General features: G+C 47.6%; 1 protein-coding gene across 12 annotated transcripts in view; it reads right to left on the bottom strand.

Annotated features, from left to right (window-relative positions):
• dock7 (dedicator of cytokinesis 7) overlaps window positions 1-16,798 on the bottom strand; it is a 292,969-nt gene that overhangs the window by 90,375 nt on the left and 185,796 nt on the right. For all 12 annotated transcript variants that reach the window (XM_072511162.1, XM_072511164.1, XM_072511166.1 and 9 more), the window contains one exon: window positions 10,323-10,462. In XM_072511162.1, coding sequence (XP_072367263.1) covers window positions 10,323-10,462 — 140 coding nt within the window. The remainder of the gene's footprint in view (window positions 1-10,322; window positions 10,463-16,798) is intronic.

Below are 16,798 nucleotides of genomic sequence, written 5' to 3'. Positions count from 1 at the left end.
GGACTCATAGGAACAGGAGTAGGCCATTCAGCCCTTTTGAGCTTGCCCATCATTTAATGAGATCATGGCTGATCTGTGACCCAACTCCATATACCTGCCCTTGGCCCACATCCCTGAATATCTTTGCTTAACAAAAATCTATCTATCTCAGATTTAAAATTAACAACTGTTCTAGCTTCAACTGCAGTGTGTGGGAGAGACTTCTAAACCTCTCCCACTCTTTCCGTGAAGAAATCCTTCCCAACATCTCTCCTGAATGGTCTGGCCCTAATTTTTAGACTATGCCCCTCGTTTTACAATCTCCAACCAGTGGAAACAGTTTATCTTTATCTGTTAATGTATTGAATACTTCGATCAGATCACCTCTCAACCATGTAAATTCCAGTGAAAACTGGCCTAATTTGTGTAATCTCTCCTCATAACATAACCCCTGTGCCCCGGATCATTGACCATGTGGAGTTTGCAGATTCTCCCCGTTTCTGCGAGGGTCTCACCCCCACAACCCAAAGATGTGCAGTGTAGGTGGATTGACTATGTTAAATTAACCCTTAATTGGAAAAAAAAACCTTAACCTCTGTAGTCTAGGTATCATTTTTGTAAACCTAAGTTGCACTCCCTCCAAGGCCAATATATCCTTCCGAAGGTGTGGTGCCCAGAACTGCTCACAATACTCCAAGTGGGGTCTAACCAGGGTTTTGTACAGCTGCAGCATAACTTGCGCCTTTATGCTGAATTATTGAGGCCCCAACACAGATCCTTGTGGTACACCACTAGTTACTTCCTGCCAATTTGAGTACTTATCCATTATCCCACATTCTATTGCCTGCCGCTCAACCAATTTCCTAACCATGTCAATAATTTGCCCTTAACTCCGTGGGCTTCCATCTTAGTTAACAGTCTCTTATGTGGGACTTTATCAAATGCCTTCTGGAAGTCCATATAAATAACAGCCAGAGACATTTCCCTGTCCACTACCTTAGGTACATCTTCAAAATATTCAATGTGATGTGTCAGGCATGACCTTCCCTTCACGAATCCACACTAGTTCTCCCTGATTGACCAACATTTTTTGAGATGTTCAGCTACCCCATCCCTGATTACAGACTCGGGGGGTGGGATTCTCTGTAATTTCTGGTTTCCCCCTCCTTAAAAGGTGAAGTGACATGTGCAATTTTCCAATCCAGAGGGACTACTCCTGAACCAAAGGAACTTTGAAAGGTTATAGTTAGGGTGTCTACAATGTTCTCTGCTACAGGTGGGGCTGGTTTAGCACAGTGGGCTAAACAGCTGGCTTGTAATGCAGAACAATGCCAACAGCATGGGTTCAATTCCCGTACCGGCCTCCCTGAACAGGTGCCGGAATGTGGTGACTAGGGGCTTTTCACAGTAACTTCATTGAAGCCGACTTGTGACAATAAGTGATTATTATTATTACTTCCTTTAACACCCTCGAATGGAAACCGTCAGGTCCTGGGGATTTGTCACTCTTTAGTTCCAATGATTTTCTAGTTACTGATGCTGTACTTACATTAGTTGCATTAAGTCCCTGTCCTTTATTGACTATTAATTTTTACAGGACTTCCATAATCCCTTTTAGTAGCTCTTATAAGCTGCTTTGTGACCTGTTACTGGTCTTTGTATCTATCCCATTTGTCCAGATCTGTGCTATGTTTTGCATTTTTGTAAGCCCTTTCTTTTAGTTTTATGTTGTCTCTAACCTCTTTAGTTGCCCAATGCTGATATTTTTGTGAAATGGAGCTTTTTCCTATCAGGGATATATACTCACTCTGTATCTTGTTAAATGTTTCCGTAAATATTCTCCACTGTTCTTCAGTCATTTGACCCATTAACAGATCTTCCCAGTTTACCGTGGACAGTCTCCATCTCATCTCATTATATTCAGCCATACCCAAGTCTAAAATCCTAGTATCTGAATCGTGCTTTTCACTTTCAAATGCTACATTGAATTCAATCATGTTGTGATTACTATTTGATAAATGTTCACGCACAGTTAGGCTATTAATTAAATTTGGCTCATTACTCATAACTATATCTAATATAGCCTGCTCGCTTGTTACATCTGGACCATATTGCTGCAGGAAACTATCGCAGAAATTCACTACCTTTCTGAAAGGTGCTTGTCTACCTCTCCAAATCTATGTGTAAGTTAAAATCCCCAATTAATACTACTCTGCCTTTGCCTAATTTCTGCATTTATACAATCTAACACGTTAGAACTGCTACCAGGAGGTGGATACACAACACCCATTACAGTTTTAGATTCTTTTTTTGTTCCTCAGTTCCACCTATATGGTCTCCACTGGATGCTTTCCCCTCATTATATCCTCCCTCATCATTGAGGTAATAGTATTTCTAATCAGTAAGGCTACTCCACCCTCTCGGCCATCTTCCCTGTCCCTCCTGTAAACTTTATAACTGGGTATATTTAGTTCCCAGTCCCGACTATCCTGCAGCCATATCTCTATATTAGCTACTACATCATAATCTTCAATTTGAATTTGCATCTGCAGCTCATCTAGTTTATTGCTTACACTCTGTTCATTTGTATATAGAACTCTTAATTAGGCTCTACCCCCTAACCTGTCCCTGAGCACTGATATTTTATTTGCTTGTTTATTATTTTTCACTTCTGGTTTAACCAGTACACTTCTTGTCGTTTTGTCATTAGCTGCAGTCCCTGAAGTTGGGTTCCTGACTAATTTGTTATTCTCTGCCCTGCTACTTGTTTTTGGAACTGTATTGACTTCCCCAGAGATCTCCCCCTCTCCCCCATTTACTAGTTTAAAGTCCTTGTGACCACCCTATTTATCCTTTCCTCTAGGACACTGGTTTGAGATCAGTTCAGGTGGAGACTGTCCAAACGGTACCATTCCCTCCTGTCTCAATACTGATGCCAGTGCCCTGTGAAATGGAATCCCTCTTTCCCAACTCACCCACAAGAAGAAACATACTTTCCATATCCACCTTGTCAATACCGTTCAGGATCTTATATACGTCAATCAAATCACCTTTCACTCGGCGACTTCCGGGTGCGGTGATGACCAGCTAAGTCGCACGTTTCGGCAGCTCCCGGTGGAACGGACTTTTGGGCTCTTGATAGGAGCCCCAACGGCAATTTAAACGGCCAAAAACACTGTGCGGTAAACCAGAAGGGAATCCCCCCGGACACGCATGGATAAGGGCGAGGATAGTGGCCGGATTGCGGAGGATCCTCTGGAGCAGCGGCAAGGAAGGCAAGCTCAAAGCAAGATGGCGTCGGAAGGTGGCCGTTTGTTATGGGGCCCGGACCAACAAGAGTTCCTGCGGCGCTGTGTGGAAGAGCTGAAAAAGGAGTTGAAGAAGGAGCTGTTGGCCCCAATATTACAGGCAATTGAAGGGCTAAAGGAGGAGCAGAAGACCCAAGAGCAGGAGCTTCGGGTCGTGAAGGCAAAGGCTGCTGAAAATGAAGACGAAATACAGGGTCTGGTGGTGAAGACAGAGACGCACGAGGCACAGCACAAAAGGTGTGTGGAAAGGCTGGAAGTACTGGAGAATAATTCGAGGAGGAAGAATTTAAGGGTTCTGGGTCTTCCCGAAGGCGCAGAAGGGGCGGACGTCGGGACATATGTGAGCACGATGCTTCACTCGCTAATGGGATCGGAGGCCCCGACGGGCCCTTTGGAGGTGGAGGGAGCTTATCGAGTTTTGGCGCGAAGACCGAGGGCTGGAGAAATACCTCGAGCTATAGTGGTGAGGTTTCTCTGCTATAATGACAGAGAGACGGTCCTCAGATGGGCGAAGAAAACTCGGAGCTGTAGGTGGGAGAACGCGGTGATCCGCGTATACCAGGATTGGAGTGCGGAGGGCAAGCTTTAATTGGGCTAAGGCGGTGCTTCACAAAAAGAAGATCCAGTTTGGAATGAATGTTACAACCGGCGAGATTGTGGGTCACACACCAAGGGAAGCACCACTACTTTGAGACGGCAGAAGAGGCGTGGACATTCATTGTGGACGAGAAGCTGGAATAGTCTGGCGAGAGAAAGAACTTTTGGGACAAAGTGGTGGGGTGATTATGTGGGGCGAGGAAAAAGGGGGGGGGGATGATTTTTCAATTTGTTAATCTTGCGATCCTGTAACTTTTCTCTCTTCCCCATGTTGGGGGGGGGGGGGGGGGGGGAGTATGAAGAACTGTGGGCGCCGGTTATTAGGGGTGGGGCCGAGTGGGAAACGCGGGCTTTGTTCCCGCGGTATGGTAATTATGGCGGGAACAGGGACGCAGGAAGGAGGGGGCCTCGCACAGTGGGGGCCGAGGACAAGGGGGGAAGCCGAGGTCAGCCAGAGTTCGCTGACTTCTGGGAGAAACATGGGGGGTGTAATTACGCTAGAAAGGAATCTAGCGGAGAGGGGGTGGGGGGGGTTAACTGGGTTGCTGCTGCTAAGGAGAAGGGGGAGCTGTTATGGGATGGGGTGGTCGAGGCGGGAGGGCGCCGTCGGGGGGATATACGGATACGTGGGAACCGGGTGAGGAGCTGGGTTAAAAAAGGGGATGGCTAGTCGACAAGGGGTGGGGGTGTAAAGAGCCCCCCAACCTGGCTGATCACGTGGAACGTGAGAGGGCTGAACGGGCCGATTAAAAGGGCACGGGTACTCACACACCTAAAGAAATTAAAGGCAGATGTGGTTATGTTGCAGGAGACGCATCTGAAACTGATAGACCAGGTCAGACTACTTAAAGGATGGGTGGGGCAGGTGTTTCATTCGGGTTTGGATGCGAAGAACAGGGGGATGGCTATCTTGGTGGGGAAACGGGTACAGTTTGAGGCAAAGACCATAGTGGCGGATAGTGGGGGTAGATATGTGATGGTGAGTGGCAGATTGCACGGGGAGGCGGTGGTTCTGGTGAACGTATATGCCCCAAACTGGGATGATGCAAATTTTATGAGGCGTATGTTGGGACGTATCCCGGACCTGGAGGCGGGAAAGTTGGTAATGGGGGAAGACTTCAATACGGTGCTTGATCCAGGGCTGGACCGATCGAGGTCCAGGACCGGGAGGAGGCCGGCAGCGGCCAGGGTGCTCAAGGACTTCATGGAGCAGATGGGAAGGGTAGACCCATGGAGATTTAGTAGGCCTAGGAGTAAGGAGTTCTCATTTTTCTCCCATGTCCACAAAGTATACGCACGGATAGACTTTTTTGTCTTGGGAAGGGCACTGATTCCGAAGGTGACAGGGACGGAATATACGGCCATAGCTATTTCGGACCACGCTCCACATTGGGTAGACCTGGAGGTAGGAGAGGAAAAAGAACAGCACCCACTCTGGAGAATGGATATGGGCTTATTGGCGGATGAGGGGGTATGTTTAAAGGTGAGGGGGTGCATCGAAAGGTACTTGGAGCTTAATGACAATGGAGAGGTTCAGGTGGGAGTGGTCTGGGAGGCGTTGAAGGTGGTGGTCAGAGGGGAACTGATATCCAAAAGGGCACATAAAGGGAAGCAAGAGAGTAAAGAAAGGGAGCGATTGCTGAAAGAACTTTTGAGGGTGGACAGGCAATATGCGGAGGCACCGGAGGAGGGACTGCACAGGGAAAGACAAAGGCTACATGTGGAATTTGACCTGCTGACCACAGGTAAGGCAGAGGCACAGTGGAGGAGGGCACAGGGTGTACAGTATGAGTATGGAGAGAAGGCGAGTCGGCTACTGGCCCACCAATTGAGGAAGAGGGGAGCAGCGAGGGAGATAGGTGGGGTGAGAGATGAGGAGGGAGAGATGGAACGGGGAGCGGAGAGAGTGAACGGGGTGTTCAAGGCATTTTATGAGAGGTTATATAAGGCTCAGCCCCCGGAAGGGAAGGAGGGAATGATGTGTTTCTTGGATCAGCTGGAATTCCCTAAGGTGGAGGAGCAGGAGAGGGCGGGACTGGGAGCACAGATTGAGATGGAGGAGGTTGTAAAAGGGATTGGGAGCATGCAGGCGGGGAAGGCCCCGGGACCGGACGGATTCCCGGTGAAATTTTATAGGAAGTATATGGATTTACTTGCCCCGCTTTTGACGAGAACCTTTAATGAGGCTAGGGAAAGGGGGCAGCTGCCCTCGACTATGTCGGAGGCAACGATATCGCTCCTTTTGAAGAAGGAAAAAGACCCGCTGCAGTGTGGGTCCTACAGGCCCATTTCCCTTTTAAATGTAGATGGTAAGCTCCTGGCCAAGGTGATGGCGGCGAGGATAGAGGATTGTGTCCCGGGGGTGGTCCACGAGGATCAAACCGGGTTCGTTAAGGGGAGACAGCTGAACACGAACATACGGAGGTTGCTCGGGGTAATGATGATGCCCCCACCAGAGGGGGAGGCGGAGATAGTGGTGGCGATGGACGCCGAGAAAGCATTCGACAGAGTGGAGTGGGATTATCTGTGGGAGGTGCTGAGGAGATTTGGTTTTGGAGAGGGGTATATCGGATGGGTACACTTGCTGTATAGGGCCCCGGTGGCGAGCGTGGTCACGAACAGAGGTCTGATTACTTCCGTCTTCATAGAGGGACGAGGCAGGGGTGTCCCCTGTCTCCGTGACTGTTTGCATTGGCGATTGAGCCCCTGGCCATAGCACTGAGGGGCTCCAGGAAGTGGAGGGGAGTGCTCAGGGGAGGAGAAGAACACCGGGTATCCTTGTATGCAGATGATTTATTGCTGTATGTTGCGGACCCAGTGGAGGGGATGCCTGAGATAATGCAGACACTCAGGGAGTTTGGGGAATTTCCGGGGTACAAATTGAATATGGGTAAGAGTGAGTTGTTTGTGGTGCATTCGGGGGAGCAGAGCAGGGGAATAGATGACTTACCGCTGAGGAAGGTAACAAGAGATTTCCGGTACTTAGGGATTCAGATCGCCAGGAGTTGGGGAACCTTACACCGGCTTAATTTAACAAGATTGGTGGAACAGATGGAGGAGGATTTTAAGAGATGGGACATGGTGCCCCTGTCACTGGTGGGTAGGGTGCAGGCGGTCAAAATGGTAGTCCTCCCGAGATTCCTCTTTGTGTTTCAGTGCCTTCCGGTGATGGTCACGAAGGCTTTTTTCAAGAGAATTGAGAAAAGTGTCATGAGTTTTGTGTGGGCCGGGAAGACCCCGAGAGTGAGGAGGGGTTTTTTGCAGCGTAGCAGGGATAGGGGGGGGGCTGGCACTACCGAGCCTAAGTGAATACTACTGGGCCGCCAATATCTCAATGGTGTGTAAGTGGATGGGAGAAGGGGAGGGAACGGCGTGGAAGAGATTGGAGATGGCATCCTGCAAGGGAACCAGCCTACAAGCAATGGTGACGGCGCCGTTGCCGTTCTCCCCGAAGAAATACACCACAAGTCCAGTGGTGATGGCAATACTAAAATTTTGGGGGCAGTGGAGACGACATAGGGGAAGGACGGGAGCCTCGGTGCGGTCCCCGATAAGAAATAACCATAGGTTTGTCCCGGGGAGAATGAATGGGGGATTTGGAGCATGGCAAAGAGCTGGGGTTGTGCAACTGAGAGATCTGTTCGTAGACGGGACGTTTGCGAGTCTGGGAGCGCTGACGGAAAAATATGGGTTGCCCCAAGGGAATGCATTTCGGTACATGCAACTGAGGGCTTTTGCGAGGCAACAGGTGAGGGAATTCCCGCAGCTCCCGACGCAGGAGGTTCAGGATAGAGTGATCTCAGGGACATTGGTGGGGGATGGTAGGGTGGCGGATATATACTGGGAAATGAGGGACGAGGGGGAGATCATGGTGGATGAGCTGAAGGGGAAATGGGAAGAAGAGCTGGGGGAAGAGATTGAGGAGGGGCTGTGGGCTGATGCCCTACGTAGGGTAAACTCGTCGTCCTCGTGCGCCAGGCTAAGCCTGATACAATTCAAGGTTTTACACAGGGCGCATATGACCGGAGCACAGCTCAGTAAATTTTTCGGGGTAGAGGATAAGTGTGGGAGATGCTCGAGAAGCCGAGCAAACTACACCCACATGTTTTGGTCATGTCCGGCACTACAGGGGTTCTGGGTGGGGGTAACAAAGGTGCTTTCGAAGGTGGTGGGGGTCCGGGTCGAGCCAGGCTGGGGGTTGGCTATATTCGGGGTTGCAGAAGAGTCGGGAGTGCAGGAGGCGAAAGAGGCTGATGTCTTGGCCTTTGCGTCCCTAGTAGCCCGGCGAAGGATATTGCTTATGTGGAAAGAAGCCAAACCCCCGGGCGTGGAGACCTGGATAAATGACATGGCAGGGTTTATAAAACTAGAACGGATAAAGTTCGCAGTAAGGGGTTCGGCTCTAGGGTTCACCAGGCGGTGGCAACCGTTCATTGACTACCTCGCAGAACGATAAAGGAAATGGGAAGGTAACAGCAGCAACCCAGGGGGGGTGGGGGGGGGGGCCCGGGCGGGTCCTCAGGGGTGTTTTTGTATAGATATTTGTATTAGGCTATGTATATTGGATTGTTTGATTTTATTTTTGGAGAGTTATTATTTTTGATATGGCAGTTGCCATTTAGTCTATATATTATTTATTTATTTGTTAAAAACGGCCACTGTTATTTATACTGTTTTACTGTTGTAAAAAGGAAAACCTTTGTATTGTTTTGTTTGGTCAAAAAATTTGAATAAAATATATATATTTTTTTAAAAATCACCTTTCACTCTTCGAAACTCCAGTGGAAACAAGCTCAGTTTGTCTAACCGTTCCTCATAAGACAACCTGCTTATTCCAGGTATCAATCTAGTAAACTCCTCTGAATTGCCACCAATGCATTTACATCCTTCCTTAGATAAGGAGACCAAAACTGTGCGCATTATTTGAGGCATACTCTCACTAATACCCTGTATAACTGAAGCATAACTGGCTTACTTTTTTTAATGTGCAATTCCTCTCGGAATAAAAGACAATTCTATTAACCTTCTTAAATACTTGATGTACTTGCATACTTACTTTCTGTGACTCATGCACAAGAACACCTAGATCCCTCTGCATCTCAGAATTCTGCATCCGTTCTTTGTTTAAGTAGTACTCTGATTTTTTTAGTCTTCCTGCCGAAGTGAACAACTTCATATTTTTTCACATCATGCTGCATCAACCAGATTTTTACTGTCCTTCAACTTATCTATATCCATCTTCAATCTCCTTCTGTCCTCTTCACAACATACCTTCCTGCCTATCTTTGTGTCATCTGAAAATTTAGCTACCATGCCTTCACTACCCTCTTCTCAGTCATTGATATAAATTATAAAAATTGGAGGCCCCAGTACAGACCCCTGTGGGACTTCACTTCACACATCCTGCCAGTCAGGCACAGACCCATTTATGCAAAATCTCTGTTTTCTGCCAGCCAGCCAATCTTCTAACCATGAGATTACCTGCCATTTTTCTAATTTCTCCTGCTTTCTGTCCTAAATCTCTTGCATTTAACTTTACATCCATATGTCTAGACCTTCCATTTGCAAACTAAATTTTCCCATCCTTTCACAATAATAAGCACCTCTATTAACTTACTTCTCCTGTATTATACTCTGTTTTAAGAAAACTCTAATGTTTTATATCTCTTTAATTTTTATATCAGGGAACATTCCTAGTGAATATAGGCCAAGTCTACCCAATCTTTCCTCATAGGATAATTCATTAATTCCACAAATCGATCCAATGAACCTTTTTTGCGCCCCTCTAAGGCAAGCATTTCCTTCCTTCGGCAAGGCCAAAACTGTACTTACTACTTAAGGTGTGGTTTCACCAAGGCTCCACTCAACTGCAATAAGGGGCTGGATTCTCCACCCCGCCGCGCCACATTTCCACACGTCAAGAAACATCCGGGCTGCCGGCAAAACGGAGCATCCCGCCGGCGGAGAATCCAGACCCACATCGTTTCCTTCTTATACTTCAATCCCTTTGAAATAAAGGCATACATACATCTGATTTTCTAATTACTTGCTGTATCTGCCTGATAACGTTCTGTGATTCATGTAACTGGACACCCAACTCTGAACACCAATATTTCTTGGTCTATCCCTGCTTTTCTTACCCAAATAGAAAGTGCCTTTCTATTTTTCCTACCAAAATAGATAATTTCATATTTCTTCATGCTATATTCTATCTGTCACTTTCTTGCCCACTCATTTAACCTGTCTAAAAATCCTGTCTCTAGTTGTTCTCTTCAATCAATATATTGCCCCCAAACCATGAGACATAACTGTGTACTTTTATTGGAACTAATGTAAAGGAAACCGTAATTCCCTCCACCCCCAACTCAGAGAAGGAAAGTTTTTTTGTACATAAAGCAATAATAAACACACTACGGATTTGCATCTCATCCAACTCACCCCTCTGCCTCTGGGTCTAGAATAAGTGCTAACTCAGTTAGTACGAGTCCAGCTAGGTAGTGCTGCTGGCGGAATGGGACTGACAACTCAAACATATTTGCAATCTTCTGGTCTTGAACAATTGTGGAAAACCCAGAACTCTGGAAAATAAAACAGACCGAATTAATAACAATAAGCGAGTCAGCCATTCAGCTTAACTAACTCATATTTATCATTCACACAAGCCATAGTCATGTTGTCTTGTCTTATCTCTTTATTCAGTTTTTCTTAAATCATGTATTGATTATCCTTAAATGTTAACTTGGTAACTGCTGCAATCTCTAACCCTGGTAGTCCATTGCAAGCCTCACAATCTTGTGTAGAAAGTCATTTCTTCTGCTCTCTGTCCTAGGTCTCACACGTTTAATCTTGCATCCCAAGTCTTTCATTCTAGACCTTTCAGTTGAAAACTACTCTTTCTCATTATTTTATAATTCTAAGCATATCTAGTAATTTACCCCTGTAATGTACTCTGACCCAAGAAAAATCCTATTTTTAAAAAACATATTTATTTGCATTTTATTCATATTAGACAGTATCCAAGTGAATCTGCACTGTGCTTTTCACTTCCTCAACATCCTTCTTACAGTCTGAAGCCCAAAGTGGCATACAGTACTTCAACTTTGGTCCTACTAAAGTTCTATGGAGATTCCCCATTGCCACATCAACTTGTATTTACATAGCATCTTTAAAGCAACAAAACGTCCCACGGTATTCAGCATTCCAAATGTTATACAACAAAATTTGACAACAAGCCTTATAAAGTGATAATACGGCAGATGGCCCAAAACCTGGTTAAAAAGGCAGGTTTTAAGGGGTGTCTAAAGGACAAAAGAGAGGTAGATCGAAGAGGGGACTTGGGCAGATGACCTAGGGAGAGTGAACTCTTCCTCTTCATGCATGAGGCTCAGCCTCATACAGTTTAAGGTGCTGCACAGGGCACACATGACCGGGACAAGGATGAGCAGGTTCTTTGGGGGTGAGGACAGGTGTGTTAGGTGCTCAGGGAGCCCAGCAAATCACACCCATATGTTCTGGGCGTGCCCAGCGCTGGAGGAATTTTGGAAGGGCGTAGCGAGGACGGTGTCGAGGGTGGTAGGATCCAGGGTCAAACCGGGCTGGGTCGCAATATTTGGGGTGGCAGAGGAGCCGGGAGTGCAGGAGGCAAAAGAGGCCGGAATTCTGGCCTTTGCGTCCCTGGTAGCCCGGTGAAGGATTCTCCTTCAGTGGAAAGATATGAGGCCCCCAAGCGTGGAATCCTGGATCAGCGATATGGCAGGGTTCATTAAATTGGAGAGGGTGAAATTCGACTTGAGAGGGTTGGTACAAGGGTTCTTTAGGCGGTGGCAACCGTTCTTAGACTTTCTGGCAGAACGATAGACATTGGTCAATGGCAGCAGCAGCTCGGGGGGTGGGGGGGGGGGATTTACTTTATTTTTGTTTATGTTATTTACACTGGAAGGGTCTGAGGAGGTGTATACACCTGTTGTCTTAAGTCGGGGTGTTAATGTTAATTTATTATTGAGGTACAGGGGGGGAGGGGTTTGGGGGGTTGCTTTTTTAGATTGTGTCTTGTACTTAACCCTGTTGGGTTCTTTTTTCTTTCTCATTTTGTTATTGATATTTTATGAAAACCTTTAATAAAAATTATTTTTTTTTAAAAAAGGACAAAAGAGAGGTAAGAGGTGGTGAGGTTTAGGGAAGGAATTCCAGGGCTTTTAGCCAAGATATCTTAAGAGACAGCCACAATGGAATAGCAATTGAAATCGGGGGTACTCAGCCTAAGTGCTAACTCCGAGTATGAAGCTTGTGGGGCTGGAGGAGATGGGGAGGGTGGGGCTATGGAGGGATTTGAAATTTTAAACTTAAGTTATTACTTAACCAGAAACCAATGTAGTTCAGAGACCGTAACGGTGAGAAGTGAACAGGACTTGGTGCGAATTAGCATTAGCTATGATGAGAGGTTGAATAAACTCGGTTTGTTCTCACTGGAACGACGGAGGTTGAGAGGCGACCTGGTAGAGGTCTACAAAATTATGAGGGGCATACGCAGAGTGCCGGGAGTCAGAGACTTTATCCCAGGGTAGAGGGGTCAATTACTAGGGGGCATAGGTTTAAGGTGCAAGGGGCAAGGTTTGGAGGAGCTGTACGAGGCAAGTTTTTTTACACAGAGGGTAGTGGGTGCCTGGAAATCGCTGCCGGAAGAGGTGGTGGAAGCAGGGCCGATAGTGACATTTAAGGTGCATCTTGACAAATACATAAATAGGATGGGAATGGAGGGATATGGACCCCAGAAGTATAGAAGATTTTAGTTTAGACGGGCAGCATGGTCGGCGCAGGCTTGGAGGGCTGAAGGGCCTGTTCATGTGCTGTACTTTTCTTTGTACTTTGTGCTTTGAATACGGACATGGGCAACAGAGCTTTGGATGAAGTTTACATAGGGTATAATATGGGAAGCAGGACAGGGACAGGTGTGCATTAGCATAGTGAAGTCTTGAGGTAACAAAGGCATGGATGAGGGTTTACGCAGTTGATGAGCTGAGGCAAAGGTCGAGTTGGTTGATGTTACAAAGGTGGAAATAGGCAGTCTTAGTGATCGTGTGAACATATGATCAGAAGTTCATCTCTGGGTCCAACATGACACCAGGGTTGTGAACAGTCATGTCATGTCATAGAATCCCTACCGGGCAGAAGGATGCCATTCAGCCCAACAAGTCTGCACCGACCCTCTGAAGAAGCACCCTGTCTAGGCCCAGACTCCCACCTTATCCCTGTAACCCCACCCAACCTGCACATCCCTGGACATTAATGGGCAATTTTATCATGGCCAATCCACCTAACCGGCGCATCTTTGGACTGTGGAAAGAAACCGGAGCACCCGGAGGAAACCCATGCAGACACAGGGAGGACATGCAAACTCCAAACAGACAGTCACCCAAGGCCGGAATTGAATCTGGGTCCCTGGCACTGGGAGGCAGCAGTGCTAACCACTGTGCTGCCCCTTTTGGGTCAACTGTACACAGTTGCTTATGGAGAGGGGTGGAGCAGTGGTTAGGTAATAGAGCTTGTAGCAGAGATCAAAGACAATGGACTTTCATATATATATTTTTTTTCCATAAACCACATTGTTCCATTAGCTTTTTTTAAAATAAATATTTTATTCAAAATTTTTGGTCAACCAACACAGTACATTGTGCATCCTTTACACAATATTATAACAACACAAATAACAATGACCTATTTTATAAACAAAAAATGAATAAATAATAAATAACAAAAATGAAAACTAACCCTAATTGGCAACTGCCTTGTCACAAGTAACACTCTCCAAAAATATAATTTAACAGTCCAATATATAATTATCTGTCGCAACGACCTATACATATTATACAGTATATATTAACAACCCTGAGAGTCCTTCTGGTTCCTCCTCCCCCCCCCCCCCGCCCCCCCCGATCCTGGGCTGCTGCTGCTGCCTTCTTTTTTCCATTCCATCTATCTTTCTGCGAGGTATTCGACGAACGGTTGCCACCGCCTGGTGAACCCTTGAGCTGACCCCCTTAGAACGAACTTAATCCGCTCTAGCTTTATAAACCCTGCCATGTCATTTATCCAGGTCTCCACCCCCGGGGGCTTGGCTTCTTTCCACATTAACAATATCCTGCGCCGGGCTACTAGGGACGCAAAGGCCAAAACATCGGCCTCTCTCGCCTCCTGCACTCCCGGCTCTTGTGCAACCCCAAATATAGCCAACCCCCAGCTTGGTTCGACCCGGACCCCCACTACTTTTGAAAGCACCTTTGTCACCCCCATCCAAAACCCCTGTAGTGCCGGGCATGACCAAAACATATGGGTATGATTCGCTGGGCTTCTCGAGCACCTCGCACACCTATCCTCCACCCCAAAAAATTTACTGAGCCGTGCTCCAGTCATATGCGCCCTGTGTAATACCTTAAACTGAATCAGGCTTAGCCTGGCACACGAGGACGACGAGTTTACCCTGCTTAGGGCATCTGCCCACAGCCCCTCCTCGATCTCCTCCCCCAGCTCTTCTTCCCATTTCCCTTTTAGTTCATCTACCATAGTCTCCCCTTCGTCCCTCATTTCCCTATATATATCTGACACCTTACCATCCCCCACCCATGTCTTTGAGATCACTCTGTCCTGCACCTCTTGTGTCGGGAGCTGCGGGAATTCCCTCACCTGTTGCCTCGCAAAAGCCCTCAGTTGCATATACCTGAATGCATTCCCTTGGGGCAACCCATATTTCTCGGTCAGCGCTCCCAGACTCGCGAACTTCCCATCCACAAACAGATCTTTCAGTTGCGTTATTCCTGCTCTTTGCCACATTCCATATCCCCCATCCATTCCCCCCGGGGCAAACCTATGGTTGTTTCTTATCGGGGACCCCCCCCAAGGCTCCAGTCTTTCCCCTATGCCGTCTCCACTGTCCCCAAATCTTCAGTGTAGCCACCACCACCGGGCTTGTGGTGTAGTTCCTCGGTGAGAACGGCAATGGGGCTGTCACCATAGCCTGTAGGCTAGTCCCCCTACAGGACGCCCTCTCTAATCTCTTCCACGCCGCTCCCTCCTCCTCTCCCATCCACTTACTCACCATTGAAATATTAGTGGCCCAATAATACTCACTTAGGCTCGGTAGTGCCAGCCCCCCCCTATCCCTGCTACGCTGTAAGAATCCCTTCCTCACTCTCGGGGTCTTCCTGGCCCACACAAAACCCATGATGCTCTTTTCAATCCTTTTAAAAAAAGCCTTTGTGATCACCACCGGGAGGCACTGAAACACAAAGAGGAATCTCGGGAGGACCACCATCTTAACCGCCTGCACCCTCCCTGCCAGTGACAGGGATACCATATCCCATCTCTTGAAATCCTCCTCCATTTGTTCCACCAACCGCGTTAAATTTAACCTATGCAATGTGCCCCAATTCTTGGCTATCTGGATCCCCAGGTAACGAAAGTCCCTTGTTACCTTCCTCAACGGTAGGTCCTCTATTTCTCTACTCTGCTCCCCTGGATGCACCACAAACAACTCACTTTTCCCCATGTTCAATTTATACCCTGAAAAATCCCCAAACTCCCCAAGTATCCGCATTATTTCTGGTATCCCCTCCGCCGGGTCTGCCACGTATAGTAGCAAATCGTCCGCATACAAAGATACCCGGTGTTCTTCTCCTCTAAGTACTCCCCTCCACTTCTTGGAACCCCTCAACGCTATCGCCAGGGGCTCAATCGCCAGTGCAAACAATAATGGGGACAGAGGGCATCCCTGCCTTGTCCCTCTATGGAGCCGAAAATATGCAGATCCCCGTCCATTCGTGACCACGCTCGCTATCGGGGCCCTATACAACAGCTGCACCCATCTAACATACCCCTCTCCAAAACCAAATCTCCTCAACACCTCCCACAAATAATCCCACTCCACTCTATCAAATGCTTTCTCGGCATCCATCGCCACTACTATCTCCGTTTCCCCCTCTGGTGGGGCCACCATCATTACCCCTAACAGCCTCCGTATATTCGTGTTCAGCTGTCTCCCCTTCACAAACCCAGTTTGGTCCTCGTGGACCACCCCCGGGACACATTCCTCTATTCTCATTGCCATTACCTTGGCCAGGATCTTGGCATCTACATTTAGGAGGGAAATAGGTCTATAGGACCCGCATTGTAGCGGGTCCTTTTCCTTCTTTAAGAGAAGCGATATCGTTGCTTCAGACATAGTCGGGGGCAGTTGTCCCCTTTCCTTTGCCTCATTAAAGGTCCTCGTCAATACCGGGGCGAGCAAGTCCACATATTTTCTATAGAATTCGACTGGGAATCCATCCGGTCCCGGGGCCTTTCCCGCCTGCATGCTCCTAATTCCTTTCACCACTTCTTCTACCTCGATCTGTGCTCCCAGTCCCACCCTTTCCTGCTCTTCCACCTTGGGAGATTCCAGCCGATCCAAGAAGCCCATCATTCTCTCCCTCCCATCCGGGGGTTGAGCTTCATATAATTTTTTATAAAATGTCTTGAACACTCCATTCACTCTCTCCGCTCCCCGCTCCATCTCTCCTTCCTCATCCCTCACTCCCCCTATTTCCCTCGCTGCTCCCCTTTTCCTCAATTGGTGTGCCAGCAACCTGCTCGCCTTCTCCCCATATTCGTACTGTACACCCTGTGCCTTCCTCCATTGTGCCTCTGCAGTGCCCGTAGTCAGCAAGTCAAATTCTACATGTAGCCTTTGCCTTTCCCTGTACAGTCCCTCCTCCGGTGCTTCCGCATATTGTCTGTCCACCCTCAAAAGTTCTTGCAGCAACTACTCCCGTTCCTTACTCTCCTGCTTCCCTTTATGTGCCCTTATTGATATCAGCTCCCCTCTAACCACCGCCTTCAACGCCTCCCAGACCACTCCCACCTGGACCTCCCCATTATCATTG

This window comes from Scyliorhinus torazame, chromosome 7 (genome assembly GCF_047496885.1).
Source record: "Scyliorhinus torazame isolate Kashiwa2021f chromosome 7, sScyTor2.1, whole genome shotgun sequence".
Classification (NCBI taxonomy): domain Eukaryota; kingdom Metazoa; phylum Chordata; class Chondrichthyes; order Carcharhiniformes; family Scyliorhinidae; genus Scyliorhinus; species Scyliorhinus torazame.
The sequence above is the reverse complement of the archived record's forward strand: the minus strand, read 5'-3'. Positions and strand labels throughout refer to the sequence as shown.